Genomic DNA, 21,698 nt, shown 5'->3' with positions numbered 1-21,698 from the left:
TCTATTCTTCTCTACTTCCTGTTTGTACCTCTGTCTTTTAACTCTGCAGTAAAATGGACATACTATTTCGCCTATGTGAATATAAGAGACTGAAATCCTGGATAATATTCAGTTTTTGTATCTGTGATTTAGTTTAATTTAGTCAAGTAAGTTATTTTGATAAATACTTTTAAAAGCTCTAGAACTTTCTGTGGCCTCTGCTTTGCCTTCTTCCACAAATATATTAAATTTTTCATTGAGAAATCCCCTGTTAACCTGGCAGTAAATATTTCTGCTGCTTGTGTAAGTGCTTCCCAGATTAGCATGATGCTTTGTACATGCTTATTAGACAGTGAGGTACATAATTTGTTTGTTATAAGTCCTTCTTGTAGAATTTCCTATGAAATTATATGAACTCTTTGTAAAAGAGTATCTTCTGCTTCTAGTGTTTTTTTGGATGCTACAGGGATGGAGAACAATAAAGCAGTGATCTCATTCCTGTTCCCTTGTCATAGTTTTTCCACGAGCAAGAGTAAACAAAAGTTCCATGATGGGTGATGTAATTTTACTAAACTATACAAGTTGGGCCTTTATGTCAGTAAAATTGTTATATAGACAAAGTTCTATGAGAAAAGTGTCTCATTTGAAATGAGCTGCCAGTTGTTCTGGAAATTCTGTAAGAGAATTAAAAAAAAATTTTTTTTTTTAGCTTTGAAGTCTCAATCGTGGCTCCCTGATAGCCTTTGTAGATTCATTGAACTTTCAGAAACTACTCAGGCAGTGCCCCCTTGGGGTAAGATCTTTTGAACCAGCCAGGGCCTGCTCTTCCTCATTTGCTTTTTCTTTGCCTCTCCCTCTTCCTTTTACCCCTGCTTTTCTCCTGTTTACTCTCCTCCTACCTCCATCCTTTGAGTTTGGTCAGGTCAGCTTCTTTAACTGTTTTCAAAATTGTGTGAGGATTTTTCTTCCTAATATAATTCCTAAAACACCTTATCTCTTGGATATATAGACATTTGGAATGGTATTCAGTTTAGTAGCATTTTTTGACATGTTGATTTAAAATCGTTTAAATTTGATTTAAAATGGCCTTAGATTTATTCCTGCCTTTTTATTGTTGATGAAATAATTTTCTTAGTGATGTTGCTTCCTTTTTTTCTTCATTAGATTTTTGTGCCTCTTTTTCCAGTTGACCAGTTTCACCTTTTAAGCTCTTAATTTCTTTTTGCATTATTTTCTTTTTCCCATTTTTCTTCAATCTGTTTTATTTGATTTTTGAGTTCTTCCAAAGCTTGAGACCAGTTCCCAGTTTTGTTTTGTTTTTTTTTTTTAGTCAAGTTTTGCATGTGGTTGCTTGCATTTCACCATCCCCTATTTGTTCTTTTCTTTGCACTTTGTCCCCATAGAAATTTTCAAAGGTTAAATGTTTCTTCTGCTGTTGGCTTATTTTCCCAGCCTTTTTTTTTTTTTTTTTTTTTTTGCCTGTGGACTGGGAATTCTGAAAGCTGCTTGTTGATTTTTGCTTCTTCTGGCTTGTAGGTCTCAGCACTTGGAGCTATTTTGTTATAGGACTAGGTCTTCACCACAGCAGAGGAAGCTTGAAAGGGCTCAGTGCTATGGACTTCTGAATTTCCCTGCAGGCTAGTGCCAGGTCTTGTGACTTCAAGGGTCAGACCCACATCTTGAGTGCTCTTTTATTGGTGTAGCCTGGATTGTCAATTATCAATCAAAATCAATTCTTTCTGCCTACCTTTCAAGTCATGTTCAGTGGACACCCCCCTCACTTTGTCCTGTTGTTGGATTTTGACTTCTATTGTTTCAAAGTGTTTTTTAAAGATTGGTTTGGAAGGATACTCAGAGCAGTTTCAGCTTTCCTTGCTTCTAAGCTTCCATCTTGGCTCCACTCCTACTGCTGTTTGCTTTTTTAAAGGGAAGATGAGCAACTTATTCCCATTTTAATAGTTGTGCCATCAGTTTTATACTGTATTCAGTTAAGATAGAGTTGTATTGTAGTTAGAGGGCTGACTTTGTAATAATACCCTGCTTTTGACACATAATCATTGTAAGATTATGTACAAATCACTTAAAACTCTCCCTCCTCAAGGCAGTTTTTTTAAGACTATAAGTGACTGGAGATTGCTTCATTTTCATTGGTAACCTGGAAGTTTTTTCATTGAAGAAATCACAAATCTGGAGGCTTATTTTTCCTCTCCTACCTTTTAAAATAGGCATATTCTACATGGAAAATACATACTAAAAAACAAAACTGTAGAGCCCTTCCAACCTCAAGCTTCCCTCCCTAGTTGCTTCTTCTCTGTTCTTCATTCCTCTTCTGTAAAATGAACTCTTAAGGTTTCTTTTAGCTCAGTTCTCCTCTTCCTTCATTCAGCCCATGACAGATCTAAATGCAGATTATCAGTGAATGCATGTTTCAATGATGAAAGATATTGTAGGCTTATATGTGAGACAAGATTTTTTAAATGTTTGAAAAAAACTCCTTGGCCTGTTGGCTTTTTCTAGGGACTTTCTACTATAGAGATTGGAGGAAGGTGAATCTGTCAGCTTAGTATAAGAGAATTCTAAAGGAGGTAGTAAGCATGTTTCTTTTCTTTTTTCTTTTTCTTTTTAAATTCTTTCCATGGTTACATGATTCTTGCTATCTCCCTCCCTTCTTTCATCTCTTCTCCTGGAGTTGACAAGCAATTTCACTTGGTTGTACATATATTATCACTCAAATTCTATTTCCATATTATTCATTTTTGTAATAAACTTTTAAAACCAAAACCCTAAATCATATATACCCATATAAACAAATGATAAACCATGTTTTTTTCTAGATTTCTACTCCCTCTGTTCTTTCTGTAGCTGTGAATAACATTATTTCAATTATCTTGGTATAGGGTGTGAGATATTGATCTAAACCTAATTTTCCCCTATTATTTCCCAATTTTCCCAGCGGTTTTTGTCAAATGTTGGGTTTTTATCCCAAAAGTTGGGATCTTTGGGTTTATCAGACATTAGATTGCTGAGGTTATTTACCTCCAGTCTATTCCACTGACTTCTATCTCTTAACTAGTACCAGATTGTTTTGATGATCACTGCTTTATAGTCCAGTTTTAAGATCTGGTACTGCTAGGCCACCATCCATCACATTTTTTTCCCCATTAGTTCCCTTGATCTTTTGTCCTTCCAGATGAATTTTATTATTTTTTTCTAAGTCTATAAAATAGTTTTTTGGTATAGTTTTGATAGGTATGGCATTGAATAAGTAAATTAAATTGAGGTAGGATTGTCATTTTGTTATATTTATATAATATATATACACACACACACACACACATAGATATAATCATCTTTTCCATGAGCAATTAATGTTTTTCCAATTGTTTAGATTTAGTCTTATTTGTGTGAAAGGTGTTTTCTAATTGTGTCCATATAATTCCCGTGTTTGTCTGGTCAGATGGATTCCCACATATTTTATCTTGTCTAGAGTGATTTTAAATGGAATTTTCTTTAACTCTTGCTGCTAGTTTTTGTTGGAAATATATAGAAAGTAGCATGTTTTAAATAATGAGATTGGCTCTAAATACTTCCACTAAGTAATTTTACAGAAAAATCACTTTTATAAGACAGATTCAGAAATGAGTAACCAAGGCAAGTTTGTTTTTTCTTCTGAGCTTAATGCCTTTTTTTCTCTTGGAATCAAGTTGGAAGGAGGGAAGTTAATCTGGACGAGGCTAGAAGACAGAGACTGCCATGCTTCCATATTTAGGAATCAGGTTCTAGACTTCATTTGCAGGAGTCAATGATAATTAAATCTTCCTTAGATAAGGTAGGCTATTAGAAAAAAAACAACTTTCCAATTGTGGCTATTAAACTAGAGTGCCATGTATCTATAGCCAGAGAGGACCATAAAGATCACTGATACCAACTCCCTCTTTTTAAAGATGAGGAAATTTAGGTTTAAAAAGATTGACACCTGCCCAAGGCCACAAACGTTAATGAATGCCATTAATGAGTGGCAGAGATGGGATGTAAATCAATGTCCTCTGATGCCAAAGCCAAGTGCTTTTTCTACTGTTAGCAGATATTTGAGGGAGAGTAGTGTGGAACCCACTCAAGCAGCAATAGTACAAAGCCAAAGGATTAAATAGTAGAGCCCCTCTATTGTAGGGAATATGTTCCAAGATCTGCCATGGATAACTGAAATCCCAGGATAAATGTGAATACCTGTTTACCCAATATATATATGTACTTTCCCATTCCTGCCTCTCAGCTCAAAGCCCTGGGGCCTCCCATCTCAACAGGGAGCAGGGGGAGAGGAATCCTTTTTTAAAAAGTGAAAATGAAAACACAAGAGACTCCCATGGATACAGAAACTGTGGTCAAGAAGGCTCTACAGTACTATATTGCACCAGAATATTTGACATCCTGAAAGAGAAGCAACAGTGACTGTTCTTTGGGGTGGGGTGAGTTATGGGGAGGAAGTAGTACTGTGCTGGGAACATTTTAAATCTTAGAAATCACAACCTTTCTTTTCCCCTGGATCAGGAATCTTTATAGTGGAAGAATAAGATCCATGAGAACTGGGCCTCCCAGAAAAGAGTTCATGCTTAGATAAAGAGCCAGACCTGAGACAAGAGGTCCTAGATTCAAATCTAATCTCATACCCTAAGCAAGTCACTTAACTTCGGTTAGCTTGCTCTTGTGCCTCTTCTGTCTTAGAATCAATATGTAATATTGATTCTAAGGCTCTAAGACAGATGATGAGTGTTTAAAGTTTTAAAAAATGCTTGTCCTGTTAGCATTGTTGCTTAGGGGGCCTATAAGGAAAGATCTCACTGTGTAGAGTAAGACAGCAAAAAGAAAAACCCTGAGTTATTTTAAGAGTTTGTCCTTTGAGGCTTTGCAGTTGGCCTACCTCACTAGGCCAGCAGGAACAACTTATAGTTTCTTTAGGATGACTACACTTAAGGTAAATTATTCTTTTCTGACGGATAGGAGTAGATGAAATACCTCTTTTCCCCCTTTTGCATAGCTTGCTTCTTCCTTTTGGAAAACATTGTCTATTCAAGAACAACTAGTGTATTATCAAACTTCTACCTCTGAAGGAGAGAAAACAAACTAGCTACTTGTTAAGTATATGAGAGTAGTGATCATATATATATTCCCTGAATCCTCTTGGAAAAAGGGGTGGGTTATGGTAGATGTCCACAAGTAACTTTAGAACCTTCCTTGGGAAGAGAGGACAGATTTGTTTTATGTATAGTCCTAGAGGTTATAGAGAGGTAGAATTTGGCTCACTATGAGTCAGAATTTACAATAATGGAAAGGAGTTGCTTTGTGGTACAGTACATCTTGTGTCCTTGTGATAGCATGGGCAGAGCTATTTTAAATGCTTCATAAATGTTTGTTCAGTTAAATTGATCTTGTGAAAAAGAATTTATTCATTAGTCAACTCTCAGATTCTATGATTCTCCGACAATATAAGAATATGTTTAACTCTGGTCTCACCTATCAATCTTGTAACCTCAGTTGTAGTGATTGTAGAAAAATACATTATATCATCTGTGGATTTTTTAGATTTTAGAGGATTCTAGACCTAAAAAAAATAGCATATGCCCTCTTGATTTCAGATTGGACTGTACTTATCTTCTTAATTTAACATGGGAAATCCAGAATGTGGCCTATGACCTGTGCTATTTTTCAATGTTTACATACATATTTTTTCCTTTTTCAAATAGATTTCATTTTAGCAGTATAGATAGTATTCACACCAGTGAGATGTATGTATATTTTATAAAAGTTTATTTTGTATATTATCTGAATTAGTAACAGCTATCCCTGTACAAAGGGAGTTAGTTAAGCTTTGCCTTTATTGGGTTGTTTCTGTACTATCTTGGGTCATTTTGTTTAAACAGAATTATAATGATTCACACTATTAAAACACTGCATAAAGTTAATATCCTGCTCCAAGGAAATATAAAGATCATGTAGTTTCTTTCATCATGCAAGAATATAAAATATTAAGTAATACTTGAAATAACTGGGCCAGAAGCTGGGGCTTAGATGCCTTTGTTTTTCATTGCGATTTTTGTGATAGTGATCTCTTTTTTGATGGAACACAGAACTTGACCTATATTCATCACAATGAGGTGTACTATATTTTCGAACACAACTAGGAAATAAAAATTTTAATCAAAATACTTAATTTTGTTTTCTTGGACAAGGGGGTCATTTCTGGGGCAACATGCCATGTGGGGCACACTAGGCCTCTGAACTTCCCCTGGTTGGGGTACAGCCTGATCTCTCCCATTCCCGCTCAGGTGGAGAACAGAGATCTTTGCAGCCTGGAAGGAAAGGAGAGATCAGCAGCCAAGTGGAAGCCACACCTCCATTCATGTAAGTTCACACTTCATTGATAGGATAATCACAAATCGGAAGAATCATAGACTCTCAGAGCTGGAAGGGGAGGGAAGGGACCTTAGAAATTATCTAGTGTAGCATGCTCATTTTGTAGATGAGGTCCAGCAATGGGAAATTACTTGTCCAATGAAGGTCATGTGGAAAGCTAATGACAGAGTTAAGACTAGAATCTATGTTTCTTGGCTCCCAGCTTTGGGTTCTTTTTGCTGCAATGTAGTGTAAGTTCACGAGTAGGTTTCTTTAACCCTCTATTCTTTTAAGTTTTGTGCTTTGTGACATATACTAGTTGTATGGAAATATAAATGGAAGTTCCATTTATATTGACCAGGCAGAAACATGCCCTTTGGGTAAAAAGAGTCAAATAACTGAATATTCTAGAAATTTAAGTGACATACTTTTACTTCCTTTTTCAGTCCATACCTCCCCACCCTCACACAATTTTTTTGATTCCTTTTACTTTTTTTTCAATTATATGTAGAAACAATTAACTTTTTACAATTGTTTTCTGACATTTTGTGATTCAGATTGTCTTCCTCCCCTTGTAAGAGGAAAAATTATGACTAATAATTTTATTAAATCAAAAGTAGTAGGGGAAAACCAAGAAAAAATAGGAGATATATATATGTGTGTGTATATATATATATTACTTTCCTTGCTGCTCCATTCAGCTCTCTATTTTGTGGCCTCCATTAGGACCCCCTAGCTATGTTCACAGGGAAGTTCAGCCAGGAACAAACACAGAAGCTAAAAGAGCGAAGTCCTTCCTTGCCTCAATTTATCAGTTTTCCTCCACCTACTAACTCTCACACATCACATCTAAGGAGCCAAATGGGGCTTTCTGTTTTGCCTGGGCAGACATTCACTCTGCCCCACATCATGATCTCTTGACTCTATTTTTGCTTTTTTCCAGCAGCCATTCTATCCTTGTGACCCAATCTACTCAATAACTTCTTTCACACACTCTTCCTTCCTGATGTGTTAAGTGGTCTTTTATAGATTATACCAGTACTTTCATGCAATACATATTTCCATATTCCCCATGTTGTGGCAGAAGACACATGTCATGCATACCATATGAACTCCTGAAAGACATAACATGAAGGATGGCATGCTTTGATCTGAATTCAGATCCTGACAGTTCTTTCTTTGGCTTCAGATAGCATTTTTTGTCATGAGTCCCTTGGGGTTATTTTGGCATCTTGTTTTGCTAATAATAATTTAATCCTTTGCTGATGATCATTAGTACAATAGTTGTGTTATATGGTGTACAATGTTCTCTTGGTTCTGCTTACTTCATTTTGCATCATTTCATAGCAGGCTTTCCAGTTTTTTCTGAACTTATCCTGTTTATTTCTTATCCTCTTCCACTCTTATCTTTCCCTATCTTATCTGCTTTCTGCTTCCTAGGCATATCAAGCCCACATGCTGCTATTTAGTAGTTTTAGATTGGACTATTTCTTTTACCAATTTGAAATATATGTTCGTCTTCTTTAGGCAGTGACTAATCTTATAAATCAAAATTGACTCCAATATATGAATGACCCCAAAATAACCCAGATTTGTTTTGGTTACTCTAATGAATGCATTTCTAAAGATAGAATTTCAGCCATTGGGGCAAGGATCCTTAATTGATTTTTTTTTGATGTTAGAATGTATACAAGCTCATTAAATATAGTAAGTAAGCATAAAAGTGCCCCTTACTGAGCTGTTTTAATCATAGTAGGGTCTTTTATCACAATTCCTGGTTTTCATGGATAATTGTTTTCTTATTTCCAGTCCAGAAATTGGATTCATCATAAAATAATTATTTTTCTGCAGAGCTGTAGCTACAGCAGATAGGGAATACAGGTTTTTATGAGATCCTGCAGACCAGAATAGATAATCCAAATTATAAGATTAAAATTGTGAGACTGGCAATAAATTTAGTGATTTTATTTAATTTGAAAGGAGTAGGGGGAAAGAATGAAAAAGAGAGAGATTACTTTTCTAGTTTTTCCATTTAGGTTACTGTCCTGAAGTAGCCATATGGGCCTCCTCCTAGTCAGTGTCAGTGTGGAAGTAGTGAGACCCAAAATCCAGTTTTGCCTCAGTTAATCAAACTTTCTCTATGACCACTGACTCTCACATGTCATACCTCATGAGTCAGCTGTGACCTTATGCTTTTGCCTGGGTTGCCCAGGGGACAGGCTAGGCCTGCCTCCTGCCTTGTGATCTCCTACCTTAATTGCTGGCTTTTCTGGCTCACTACAGGGGGTACCACAGTTTCCATTCTATCCCCGTGTTCAGAGTCCTCTTCAATAGTTTCCTTCACACAAAATGAAAGTGGAATACTTACAATGTGGATGTAATTGTTTTCTGATTTTCATGCCTAGGTGATGTCATAATAGAAGCATCTTTAGTGGGAATCAAATGCCCTTGGTTCTACAGTGCCACTAACAAGTTCTATTACCTTTGGCAAATACTTGCTTTCTTATAGTTCCCATTTCTATCATCTTTAAAATGACAGGTTTGCATTAGTTACACTCTAAGATTCCTTACTAGCTTCAACACTATATTTGCTTGTCCTTTCTGTTTCTAGTATTGTACTATTTTATTACAAGAGAGTTATAACCACTTGGTTAGATACTTTGCCTGTGCCCCGGTATTTATATATTTTTAGTAGTCATTTAAAAACATTTTTCGTTTCAAATTCTCTCCCCCCTTCCAGTCCCTCTCTTTCTCATTGAGAAGGTCAGCAACATGATATCCATTATAAATGTGAAGTCATGGAAAACATATTTCCATATTATTCATGTTACTAAAAAAGAAAGAAAATAAGGTCTGTTTCAGTCTGCATTCAGTTCATCCATTTTCTCTTTGGAAGTGGATTGCAATTTTCATCATGAATCGTTTAGAATTGTAAGAATTTTGTTTTTTCTTTAGTATTATCTGGTTACATAAATTAATTCTAATTTTTACAAGAGTAAAGCTGGGAATTTAAGATTCAGTTCACCAAATTTACCATGCCTATTATGCTCTAGACCTGCTATTCAGTGCTGGTACAGATAGAAAGATAAATATGACATTTCCTACCCACAAGAAGCTTATAATCTAGTAGGGTTATACAACACATAATTATAGTGCAAAACAGAGTTTAAGTTTGTAGGAGAGGTATTAACCAAGTTCTGTTTATATGATGTGAAGAAAGATTATTTGCAAAAGAGCTTAGGTCAGGGAAGTCTTCATAGAGAAGGTACCATATGAGGGAACATGAAGATTCAGTAGGATTTCATTTTTTTCCAGTGGTGGAAATCAGGCTCAAATATTGGTAATTTCACAGATGATTTCACTGTTGCCAAGTTTTAGGTAGAAGAGCTATAACAGTTTCTCTCTTTGTAAAATAAATATTAATAATTAATCTGCAGGCCTAGAGATGGGAGATCTTGGTTTCAAATCTGGCCTCAGACACTTCCTAGCTCTATGATTCTGGGCAAATTTCTTAACCTCTGTTGCCTGGCCCTTACTGCTCTTCTGCCTTAGAACCAGTAGTACTGGTTCTAAAATGGAAGGAAAGGGTTTAAAAAAATAATAATTCATTGGTCTGCTGTAAAGTACTGTATGCAAGTTCCAATAGTTGAGAAAAAGATTGTTTTTAGTAGGTGTGCTCCTGTAATTAAATCACTTTAGTTAGAAGGTAGGTTCTCTCTTTCAAGCCATAAAAGTACTAATTTTACTACAATCTTAACACTAAATTTTTTCAGCATGTCTCAACGGTGGCATTTACAGGCCTCTTTGTACATGGGAGCCCCATTATTCCCTGTTAGAATTTGGATTTTTTGATCTTTCAGGGAAATTATAATGTAAAAGAGCATATAGTTTGGCACTTGGTGACATAATGTGAAAGAACATATTGTGGGGTAGTTAGGTGCCTGAATAGATAGAGAGCCAGGCCTGGAGATGGGAAGACCTGGGTTTAGATGTGGCCTCTACACTTCCTTGCTGTTTGACCCTGAACAGGTCACTTAGTGCCAAATGTGTAACCCTTACGACTTTTCTGTCTTAGATTTGGTACTAAGATGAAAGGTAATGGTTTAAAAAACATAAAAAGAACACGATGTTTGACACTTGGTAAATTCACCTTAACTCATCATTTGTGGCTATTCAATTGGCCTATCTAAAATTTTGCGTAGAAATACTGGAGTTTTCCTTAACTTGAATCAGTACATTATGATGAGGGAGACCATCTTTTAAAAATACATTTTTGAATGAAAACAGTAGGTACATTGAGCTCTCTGTTTTGTTACTTTATTTTCTGCCTTCTTGGGGCTTTGGAAATTCATCATGGCTTTAGCCTGGTTTTAAGCAGGGCAAATTTGAAATATAAAACTGATATTTTTTCCTGGTTGCTTAGTGAACTCTTTCATTCATGTCTGGATCTGCTGGTTCATTTTAACTAACTTAAGAATCATTGTGATTCTTTACCCGTATGAGCACAGACCTTTTCCTGTAGTGGCAGGCTCTGAAACCATTAAGAAAAGAATACAAATCTTTGCAAATGGTGTTTGAATGTACAAAGATTGGAAAGTGTTGTGGAAAAATTGTTTTTGTAGTAATAGCAATTCTCCTAAGGCCAATATTTGACTTTCTTCTGTTTCTATTCAGACTCTGTTTTAGCTTCTGAGCTTTTGTTTCATACTCTTAAGTGTTCCTGATTTCTTGTATTTCCTGGCATAGGAACAAGAAAAAATTGAGTATATACTAGGAAACTGAAATAGCTTTTTGCAAGTGATTAATTTGTCCCCAAACTCTGAACTCCTTTGGACCTGACTTTTCATCAAGGTAAAGGTACTCAATAAAACTCAGATTGTGTCTTTTATACTTCCTAGGGTGGTAGAGAGGCCTTTGTAGAAATGAATTTTTCAGGTATATCTATGTGGATAAGTGGATGGATAGAGTACCAGGCCTGGGATGGGATGTCCTACATTCAAATTTGACCTCAGACACTTCCTAGCTGTGTGACCTTGAGCAAGGTACTTAACCCTAGTTATCTAGACTTTACTGCTCTTCTGCCTGGAAACTAATCCTTAGTATTAATTCTAAGATAGAAGGCAAGGTTTTGTTTATTTGTTTGCTTGTTTTTTAAAAAAAGAAAGAAGTGAGTTTTTCAATAAATCCATTTCTGCGATGTAGGACAAATTTGCAAGTTACTGAGAAGAAAAAGTTTTCATCTTTTGGTGATACAAGTGAGCACCAGTTCCCATAAAGTCACTTCTTTTTTTTTTTTTTAAGATCAGGTACTAACAGAATCACTCTCAGACCTTCTGTCCAGTTAGACTTCCTTTTTGATACCTTATGATAATAGGGTTCCTATCTCCCTATAGTAATCCTTTATTCTTGTTATTCTTGTTTTCCTTTTTATATTCTTTTTAACTGCTGTATTTGAACATCACAACTTCTACATAGCTTTGATCTTTTCATCAAGAATGGTTGAAAGAATTTCATTAAAGATCAACTTCTTTTTCTCCAGTAGATTATACTCAATTTTGCTTAGAAAGTTATCCTTGGCTATAAAGGTCATATCCTTTGCCTTATGAAATACTGTATTCTAAGTTCTTTATTCCTTTATAGCTTGGGCTGCTAAATCATATGTGATCCTGACTGTGGTTCTTTAGTACTTGAATTCATTCTTTCTGGCTGCTTGCAGTTTCTTTTTCTTTTTTCTTATTTCCTTTAATCTTTGTCTTCTTAGAATGAATACTGTATGTGGGTTTCAAAGCAGAAGAATGAGAAGGGCTATGCAGTGGGTATTAAATGACTTGCCCTTGGTCATACAGCTAGGAAGTGTCTGAGGCCAAATTTGAAACCAGTACCTCTTGTCTCTGGGCCTGACTCTTAGTCCATTGAGCCATCTAGCTGTTTCCTACTTGGCAGTAGTTTTTCTTTGTCCTTGAATTGGCCTTGGTGTTCTGGAAGTTTTCATCTAGGGATTTTTTTTCTGGAGTTGACTGGTAAATTATTTCAATTTCTACATTCTCCTTTAGTTCTAAAAGATCTGGACAATTTTCTTTGATGAATTCTTAAAATATGATGTCTAGGTTCTTTTGTTTTTGATAATTGATTTTTTTTTAGCTTTGTCAAAGAAACATTTACCTCAAATATATAAAACAAATATACAGATAGTTTAACTTGGTTCCTTACTGTATATAGCACAGTCCTAGTTCTAAGTCTAAAACCCAGTTCCAGTCCCATGCACTCTGGCTTACTAGGCTTCCTTCTCAGGCTTTAACATCACACCTATAATTCTGATTATAAGGATCTCCATGGCTCCAACTCCTGTATAATTTACCTGGTAAGGGGACTTGGGTAAGCAGGGTGTCTCCATTTTTTAATGTTCTATCTTTATTTTAATAACATTTCCACATAAGTTTTCCAAAGTTATATGATACATGTATCAGTTCACAAAGATCTTTCCAATTCTTTCTGAAATCATCCTGTTTATCATTTCTTATAGCACAAAAGTATTCCATTACTATCATATACCATCATATAGGTTTCTCCATGTTAAGCTATAGCATGCCTCAAACTCCGCATTACCTACTTACCCTTGTTCCAATATTGATGTTCCCAGAAAATATGAATGAGTGTGTTTTGATTAACAGAGTCCTTGTCCTAAATTCAGAATTCTAATGGTTTCTGGGGAAGCAGTAGCTATTTTCATTCTTGCTTCAACTAATTTCCATCTCCATGCTGTGGCTAAAACAGCATCACCATTCTTTGGATCCAGCAGGAAAGAGGAGTCCAGTGATTATTAGGTTTTTTTCTCCTTGATCTCTTTTCCATATCAGTTGTTTCTGGTATGAGGTATCTTTAATTTTTTTTCTATATTTTTAGGCTTTTGATTATGTTTTAATTTTCCCATAGTTTCATAGAAACTTTTGCTTCTATTTGGTCCATTCCAATTTTCACAGAATATGTTATCTGGGCAAGTTTTTAAACTCTTACCTCATTTCTTCCAGGAATTCTAGTTGAAATTTTGCCCAAGCTCGGCTCTGAGACTTCACTTGGACATATTTTAGAGTTATTCTCTTCTTTTGGGTTTGTGTTATGAACTTCCCTGCCACCATAATAGCTCTTTGTTGTTTTTTGTTTTTTTGGTTTTTTTTTGTTCATTCTATCTGCCTACCTACTGACTTTAAAGACGTGATGTTAGAGCTGAGCTGGGCAGTAGTTCTATGAAGGAAGTTTTGGGCTGGTCTTATTGCTTTCTTTGTTTCAAGTATAGTGAAAGGTAAACTAGACTTTCCTAAGCTAGTTTCCTTTTATTAAGAATGACCTGAACTCCAAGGCGTAGTCCTATTACAGATCATTGCAAATGACTTTGTTCTTGAATTAATTGAAATATATTTAAGACACTAGAGAATTGATAGAACTGACTTTAAGTTCCCTCAGTCAGTGAGTCAGTCAGTCAATTAAACTGTGAAACTATATTATGTACCTACTGTATGCGAAATATTGTGCTTAATGTTTGGGGATACAAAGCAAAAGACATTCACTGCCCTTGAGAAATTAATAGTATAATTGGGGGAGACAACCTGTAAACAACTATGTACAAAATAGCTGTATTTAGGATAAATAGGAAATAAACAACAGAGGGAAATCATTAGATTTTAAAAGTCTTTGGGAAAGGCCATAGAAAATAGGATTTAACCCTGGGGGATTTGAAGGAAGCTGTCTATAAGAAAGAAAATACCTGGAGTTGATAAAGAGTTCTCTAGTCTTATTTAAGGAACAGCTAGGAGATCAGTGTTACTAGATTGAAGAGATTAAACATTGAGTAGTAGTATAAGAATTCTAGAAACATATTTGGGTTGGTGGGTTGTTTATAAAGGGCTTTGAACATTAATCCAAGGATCTTAGTGAGATGTTGTCCAATTGTCGTTGCTTTTTCTTGATCTGTACAAATCTGTTTGGTTCAGGACTGGATCATAAACTTACCTTGGTACAATAAATTAATGAGTCATGAGCCTTTACTCTGTCAAGCATGAGGATGACATTTAGGGGGTGGGAAGAGATATGGTGGTGGAAAGGACAGTTCTTGGGAAATATGAAAGTAAAGACTTAGAACTTTGAACCCACAGAAAGTTGGAGTAAATGGTCTCCTAAAGTACCTTCTAATTTGAAGTCTCTCTTTCTGTGACCTGAATCTGAAGTCCATTTTGAATAATAATTTATGAGTTTTCCCAAGTCAAATCATTTATTCTCTCTGATTGATTCTCACTCTCCTCTTTAGAGAATTGATAGGGTAAGGTTTGCACTACTTGCCTCATGGAATTGTTGTGAGGAAACACTTGTATGTTTTATTTTATTTGTTTTAGAGGTTAACATGAAAATAATGAGTAGGAAACCTAGCAAAATAGTAAATGGTTACTTGTTTTTTTAAAAGTATCAAATAATCTAAATTAAAGCATGAATAAGCTATATTTACATCTGAAGAGAAATAAAATTAACAGAAACTATGATGCAGAATTCTATACAAGCCAAATCTGAGCATTTAAGAAATTAGATAGGGATTTGCAAATATATAAACTACTCATATTACCAGAATAAGAAATAAAGGAAAAAACAACTCATTAATTTTGTTGTTGTTATTAACCCTTAACTTCCTGTCTTAACAACTCTTAAGACAGATGGGTAAGGAAGTTAAATGATTTGTCCAAGGTCACACAACTAGTAAGTGCCTGAGGCTAGATTTGAACTAGTAGGTCCTTCCTACTCCAGGCTTGGCATTGTATCTACTGGGCTACCTAACTTCCCCCAACTTAACCTGTTCTTAAAAAAAGAAATCCAGTAAGTCCCAAGTACTACATACACATTGCAAACCTGAAAGTAATAAAGAAATGGGAGCTTAATTTTAATTTGGAATCATTATATATCACTTTGAAATGAATAGAAATCATATAATGTTTTGGCTTGAAAGAATGTTATGGACCATGTAGTCTAGGGAACTCAACTCATTTTTATATATATAGTAAACGTGCGGGTGCATGTGTGCACACACATCTATGGATCCCATACCTTATCTATTCATTGCTGTCACTATATCCTTTCCTCTTAATTTTTTTTAATCTCCTGAACTAGGATTGTGGCATATAATTTGGAATACTTTTCTCCACCCAAGACACTGTAAAAATAAAGAGCAGCTCCTAAGAAGAATTATGGTGCCGTGGGAAACTAGTACCAAAAGAGCAGATAGACTTAGTTAAGGTTACATAGCTAGTTAGTAGAACAATTATGCATTAGAAGCTAAGAAGTCCAGGGTTCATATTAGTACATCCTATTGCCCTCTCAGGAAGGCCTGATTTTAATTGCTACTGTTCCCGTTAGCAGATTAGTTAATACCAGTTAATCAGTACACATTTATTAAGTGCTTTACTATGTGTCAGTTACTGTGCAAAGCAACAGGCATACAAAGCAAAAGCAAAAATGGTTCTAATTGAAGAATCAAAATGTACATAAATTAGTATATGCAGAGTAGTGGGAAGATAAACTTATTGGGAAGGCGATCTTCAGCTGAGTGTGAGTGGGATTCTGAGAAAAACATTCTGATGAAGATGGTGCTTGAGCTGAGTCTTAAAGGAAATCATTGATTCTAACAGGAAGAGAGGAAGAGAGAGAGCTTTCTAAGTATGGAGTCAGCCAGTACAATGACATGGAAATGGGACAGAGAGTTTCAGATATTAGGAAGAGCCAGTCTGATAAGACTCTAGAGCTGTGTTGTTAAACCTATAGCTCTTGTGCCAGAGGGGGCACTCACAGCCCTCACTGTAGGTATGCCCCAGCACAGAATTTCCTGTAAAGCCAGAAGGATGTGGGATGGAGCTGCTTCCCTCCCCCTCTCCACGAAGTTTATAGTTTGGGCACTTGATCTCTAAAAGGTTTGCCATCAGGTTGCTCTAGAACAGTGGTTCCCAAACTTTTGGCCTACTGCCCCCTTTCCAGAAAAAAATATTACTTAACGCCCCCATCACATATTATCACTGATCCCCTGGATCGCTGCAGCACCCACCAGGGGGCGGTGGCGCCCACTTTGGGAATCGCTGCTCTAGAAGGTATATAGTAAAATAATGTCCAAGAAGCCTGAAAAGGCCAGATTTTCAAGAACTTTTAAACTAAAAATTTGATATTTAATCTTTGAGGTAATAGGAAACTATTGGAATTTTTTTAGTAGGTGACATTATTAAACTTCTGTGTTAGTGTAAGAAATAAAATTAGGACTATGGTTTTTATTTTTCATAAATGCTATTAGAATTTACTTGGGTAAGTAAAGGCAGAGAGTTAGAGAGAAAAGCCTATTCTATTTAGCCACGTGGTCTCAACATGGCTACCTTAGCCACCTTCCTCTTGGCTGGTCACCAAAGTAAAAAAGAGCCTACTTTCTTGTCTCCAACCTTTTTATTTCCCTCCCCTTTCTGGGTCAAATTCAGTCACTTCCAGATCAAACTCAGTCACATGACCCACACTAGATGACTTAACTAGAAGCAAATAGGATCCTATGCGTGATCCTGGGAGAGGTTTCCCTTCACACATTAGGAAAGTCATTTTGACAGCTATGATAGAAGGGGGGAGGGCAAGAGACTTGAGGCAGGGAGATCAGTTTAAAGCCCATTTCAGTTATATGTTTAAGAGGTGAAAGCCTACACTTTCTTGTGTGAGTAGAGAAAAAGGGAAATTTAGGTTGTGGAGAAGGAAATCACAGGATTTAGCAATGAATTTTGTGTGTGTGTGTGTGTGTGTGTGTGTGTGTGTGTGTGTGTGTGTGTGTGTATTTATAGGGTGAATAAGGAATTGAGGGTGACATCAAAACTGCAAACCCAGGTGACCAAAAAGGATAGTGGTACCCCTAACAGCAGTAGGAAAAAGGGATAAAAATCAGAAATCAGAGAAGAAAAAGCTGAATGATATGTCAGATTTAAAATAATGTGTAAAATTATTTTCTTTCCTAGCTGTAAAAGACAAGGAAAAGAACAAAGAAAAGAAGTTCAGAGAATTTGTAAGATTAAAGTCTAAGAAGAAAAAGAAAAAGAAAAAGAAATCTAAGCCTGGTAATATTTTTCCCTTGTAGAAAAATTGTGTTTAAATATGAAGGAGGGGTATATGGGATTAGTTTCTTTAAGTTTGGGCAATGAATTCAAATTTGTTGCCTAATCTCTATAAAGATGAGGAGGCAGAGTCTATCTTTGCCCAATTTCAGGATGCTATAATTTGTCAAAATGAATTCAGTAGAAATAAATCTCACCCGTTCCCCAGCTCAGTGTTAAGGTGGTCCTTAATTGTGTTTATGGAATCCAGAGTAGATGAGATTTGTCTCCTTTAATTTTGAGATCTGGTTAGTTTTTGTAAGTTTATTCCTAATGAGATCCATATCTGTTGCTCTAGATTTATGTTGACATAAAAATAATGATAATCAAAAAAATCTAATATTGCATTGTTTGTTTGCTAACAAGTTTGTACATAAAGAAAGGGCTGGTTCTTGAGGGCATGATTGTTCTTACACTCCCAACGTGTGAAGGCTTCATCCTCAGTCAGGTTTAGCTGCTTTTAAAGAAGAGTGAGCCTTTATGTGAAAAAAGGCTAATAGAAGTATTTTGGATGAAAATCTTTCTAAATATTTGAAGTTTGTATCACAAAATTCTGAAATTCACAAACTCTACCATGTATATGTGGTATTTATTTAAATTCAGTACAACTTTATATGTCATATAGTATTGTTAACTCCTGATCTTGTTTTACTTACAGAATACTCTTGCAGTGAGGATGCTAGTGATGCTTCCCAAGAGTGTTCACCTCCAAAGCCATTTGCTGTTACCAGGTGTAGTTCCTCAAATAAATCTGGTATTCCTCTGAGTACATCATCAGTCCATATCTTTGGTTCCGGAAATCACCGAGAAAGAGGAAAAATACCTGGTAAGAATGAGCATTTATGTCCTATTTATTTGGCTTAGAAATATGAATAAAGAGGATATTCATATTCCAAATAGAAAGCCCAAACCCTCTGAACCATCTAAGTTATTTTTCTTTATTATAGTTCAATTAATTAATTAATTTCAGGTGAACATGATTCATGTTCTTTCTCACTCCCCCTCCCATAGCCAACGAGCATTTCCACTGGGTTTTACATGTATCATTGACCAACCATCTAAGTTTTTATGGGCAGCAATACAGAGGATACTTTAAGGCTACTCACAATCCAAACTTATGAAGAATTTTTTTAGAAGTAAAGACTTTTATTGGGAATTGCCTAAACCCCCAATTGACAGACACATTTCTTTAGTAAAAAATTCTTCCAGAAAAATGCTGCTTTCATTTTCTAGCAAGATTAATCCTTTTAATTCTGAAATTGTGTGGTTCTTTAATGCCCTTGGCACCAAAATACTGACTGTGTGCTAAATTTAGCTGTCTTGGTTGTTTACAATATCTCAACTAGGTTCTGTGATTTGAATATAAGATCAGGTCTTATAATTATTCTGACTTTTTCAAAACATTTTCTAGCAGAAAATATAGTGATGTTGACTATTTTTCATACTAGTCCTTTAAGAGAGAACACAGAAAAAATGAGAACCTTTTAGGAGTTAGGAGCATGGAAGACTACCCGTGCTGGCTGCTTTTTCCTTCTGCATATGTATAAATATTATCTAAGCTTCCCTTGCTTTATACGAAGTAATAAAACTGAACTAGGAACCACCTTTAAAAATAAAAAAGGTAAGGAAAGGGACCTTTGGCTGCAAGTATGGGTAACTTTGGTTATGGGACAAGGCATATTTTTTCTTTAAAAAACAAAACAAAACACCTTACCTTGTGAATAATTGTTACTATCAATTCCAAGGCAGAAGATTTGTAAGGAATTGCATGTTTTTTCACACTGGGTCAGAAGTAGTAAAAACTTTGGTTTTACTAAATTTGGATTTAAGATTTTTTTTCTTTTTTACAATGAAAGACTAGGTGTTTCATGGAGTGATAATGTCCTAGATGTGCACTGGTATGAAAACAATAGACATCAGTTAGAAAAGAAAGGCCTTTGTATATGAAAGTGGACAAATTTATGATATTTAGGTAAATTTACCTGCAAACTTTTTAGTGTAGGAAACTCAACATGGAATAAAAGCCAATTAAAGCAAAGGAAAACAAAAATGTATAGTCGCCGTGAATTTTTCATGCTCCTGGCAGGAAATAATTAATAGCCAGGGTGACAAAATACATTAGCATGATTCTTCAGCTTTGTGAACAATAAACAAAGTAGCACCTTAGCACTAGAAAGATAATTCTAGATTTTTACTCTTAAAATCAGTAACCCAATTTTGTAGCTACCTCTCAACCTCAGTTTCATTTGACAAGAGGAAGATGAACATGGACAAGGGTAGTAGATTCAGAACAAGAGCTGAGTAGTGGGGATCTTAGTATTTATCACTCTTTTATAGTGTTAAATCTTATACCCACAATATTTTTTTTTTAACCCTTGTACTTCGGTGTATTGTCTCATAGGTGGAAGATTGGTAAGGGTGGGCAATGGGGGTCAAGTGACTTGCCCAGGGTCACACAGCTGGGAAGTGGCTGAGGCCGGGTTTGAACCTAGGACCTCCTGTCTCTAGGCCTGACTCTCACTCCACTGAGCTACCCAGCTGCCCCCCATACCCACAATATTTTAAATTTTTTGATAAATCAGAGTGTCAAAGCCTTACTGTGAACAGAACCCAGGTGGATAGAAGTGAGTGAGGTAGGGAGGGAGGAGATTTGGAGTCATAAGAAAGAAAAAATCTTTATGGTACTATAGACACAGATACTTGGGGTTGAGAGATTTGTTTTGTTTATTCTTTGCTCTCCCATCTCATCAACTGTGTGATTATAATCATTTCTTTTCACCTTTCTGAATCTTAATTTTCTTCATCAATGAGATGGGGATATATTTCAGTAGTAGATACTTTTATATTCAGCTAACTGATGCAGTAGATGGAATACTGGGTCTTGAGTTAAGAAGATGAGTTCAAATATGACTTCAGACATATTTATTAACCTCATTTCTGCTTCAATTTCTTTAAACTGTAAAATGAGAATCTTAATAGTACACATCTCACAAGGTTGTTCTGAGAATGAAAAGAAACACTTTACAAAGTACTTCACACAATGCTTTGCATGTAGTAGGTGTTTTTATACAGCTATTTTGTGGATAATATGCAAGAATGCAATGTAAAGTGCTTTATTAACTGCAAAATGATAAATAATTGTAAAATGATATTAATAGAGTTGTATTATAGCAAGTATTCATTCCTTCATCCAAAGAACATTTATTAAGCAGTTGCCATTTCTTTACTACATATTACCACAGAAGATGATAATGTGAGTGATTCTTCTTCAGAGAGTTTTCTCTGGAGTGATGAAGACTGTAGCCATGATATTGATGTGACCACTAATCCAGATGATGATCCTGATGGGGAAGACAACTTTGATTTTGAAATTGTCCGGTGCATTTGTGAGGTCCAGGAAGAAAATGATTTTATGATTCAGGTATGTGTATACAATGTTTTTAAAAAGGTGTTACTGATACCAGTTATCCCAAAGATCTTTTCCCCTCCCAGAGAACCATCCTATGTAATATAATCTCAATAATATTTTAGAGGGGGGCGGGAATCAACTTAACTGATGATTACTTTGAAAAAAGTCTGAAAACAAGAGCCATATGTACTTGCAGACTTCCACCTCTATGAAGGGGGTAGCCTGGCAGAGTCTTCTCATGTCTCTACATGTCTTGCTTGATCTTTATAATTTCATTACATTCCGGGTTTTTTGTTTGTTTTTTTGAGTGTGTTTTTCTTTACATTGTTGTAGTTGTGGTGTATATTATTTTCTTGGCTCTGCTTATGTCACTCTTATCAGTCCAAATAAATCTTTCCATGCTTCTCTGTATTCACTGCATTTATAATTTCTTGTAGCATATGGTAATATTCCATTATATTCATGTGGCACAATTTGCTTAGCCATTCTCCAATTAAAGAGTATCTACTTTGTTTCCAGTTTTTAACAACCACAAAAAAGTGGTGCTATAAATATTTTGGATATATGGGCACTTTCTTCTTATTGATGACTTCCTTGGTGCATTAGCTCAGTAATAATCTCTTCTTCAAAGGGTATGGACAGTCACTTTATTTGCATAATTCCAATTTTTTTTTTAATGGTTGTATCGTTTCATAGCATGAGTATACAATTTAAAGGAAAATTAGAAGCAGTATTCTTTTTTTCTTTGTGGTGAATCTGGAGTAAGGTAT

General features: G+C 35.5%; 1 protein-coding gene across 2 annotated transcripts in view; it reads left to right on the top strand.

The window, feature by feature from the left end:
- PHF20 (PHD finger protein 20) overlaps positions 1 to 21,698 on the top strand; it is a 127,731-nt gene that overhangs the window by 78,661 nt on the left and 27,372 nt on the right. The window contains exons 11-13 of one of the 2 annotated variants that reach the window (XM_044664352.1): positions 17,385 to 17,483; positions 18,178 to 18,345; positions 20,765 to 20,940. In XM_044664352.1, coding sequence (XP_044520287.1) covers positions 17,385 to 17,483; positions 18,178 to 18,345; positions 20,765 to 20,940 — 443 coding nt within the window. Of the gene's footprint in view, positions 1 to 17,384; positions 17,484 to 18,177; positions 18,346 to 20,761; positions 20,941 to 21,698 lie in introns of both variants that reach the window. The other variant, XM_044664351.1, reaches the window with a different exon arrangement.

The sequence above is a fragment of the Gracilinanus agilis genome, chromosome 2 (genome assembly GCF_016433145.1).
Source record: "Gracilinanus agilis isolate LMUSP501 chromosome 2, AgileGrace, whole genome shotgun sequence".
Taxonomy (NCBI): Eukaryota; Metazoa; Chordata; class Mammalia; order Didelphimorphia; family Didelphidae; genus Gracilinanus; species Gracilinanus agilis.
Note: the sequence above shows the minus strand (reverse complement) of the source record. Positions and strands in the feature narration are given on the sequence as shown.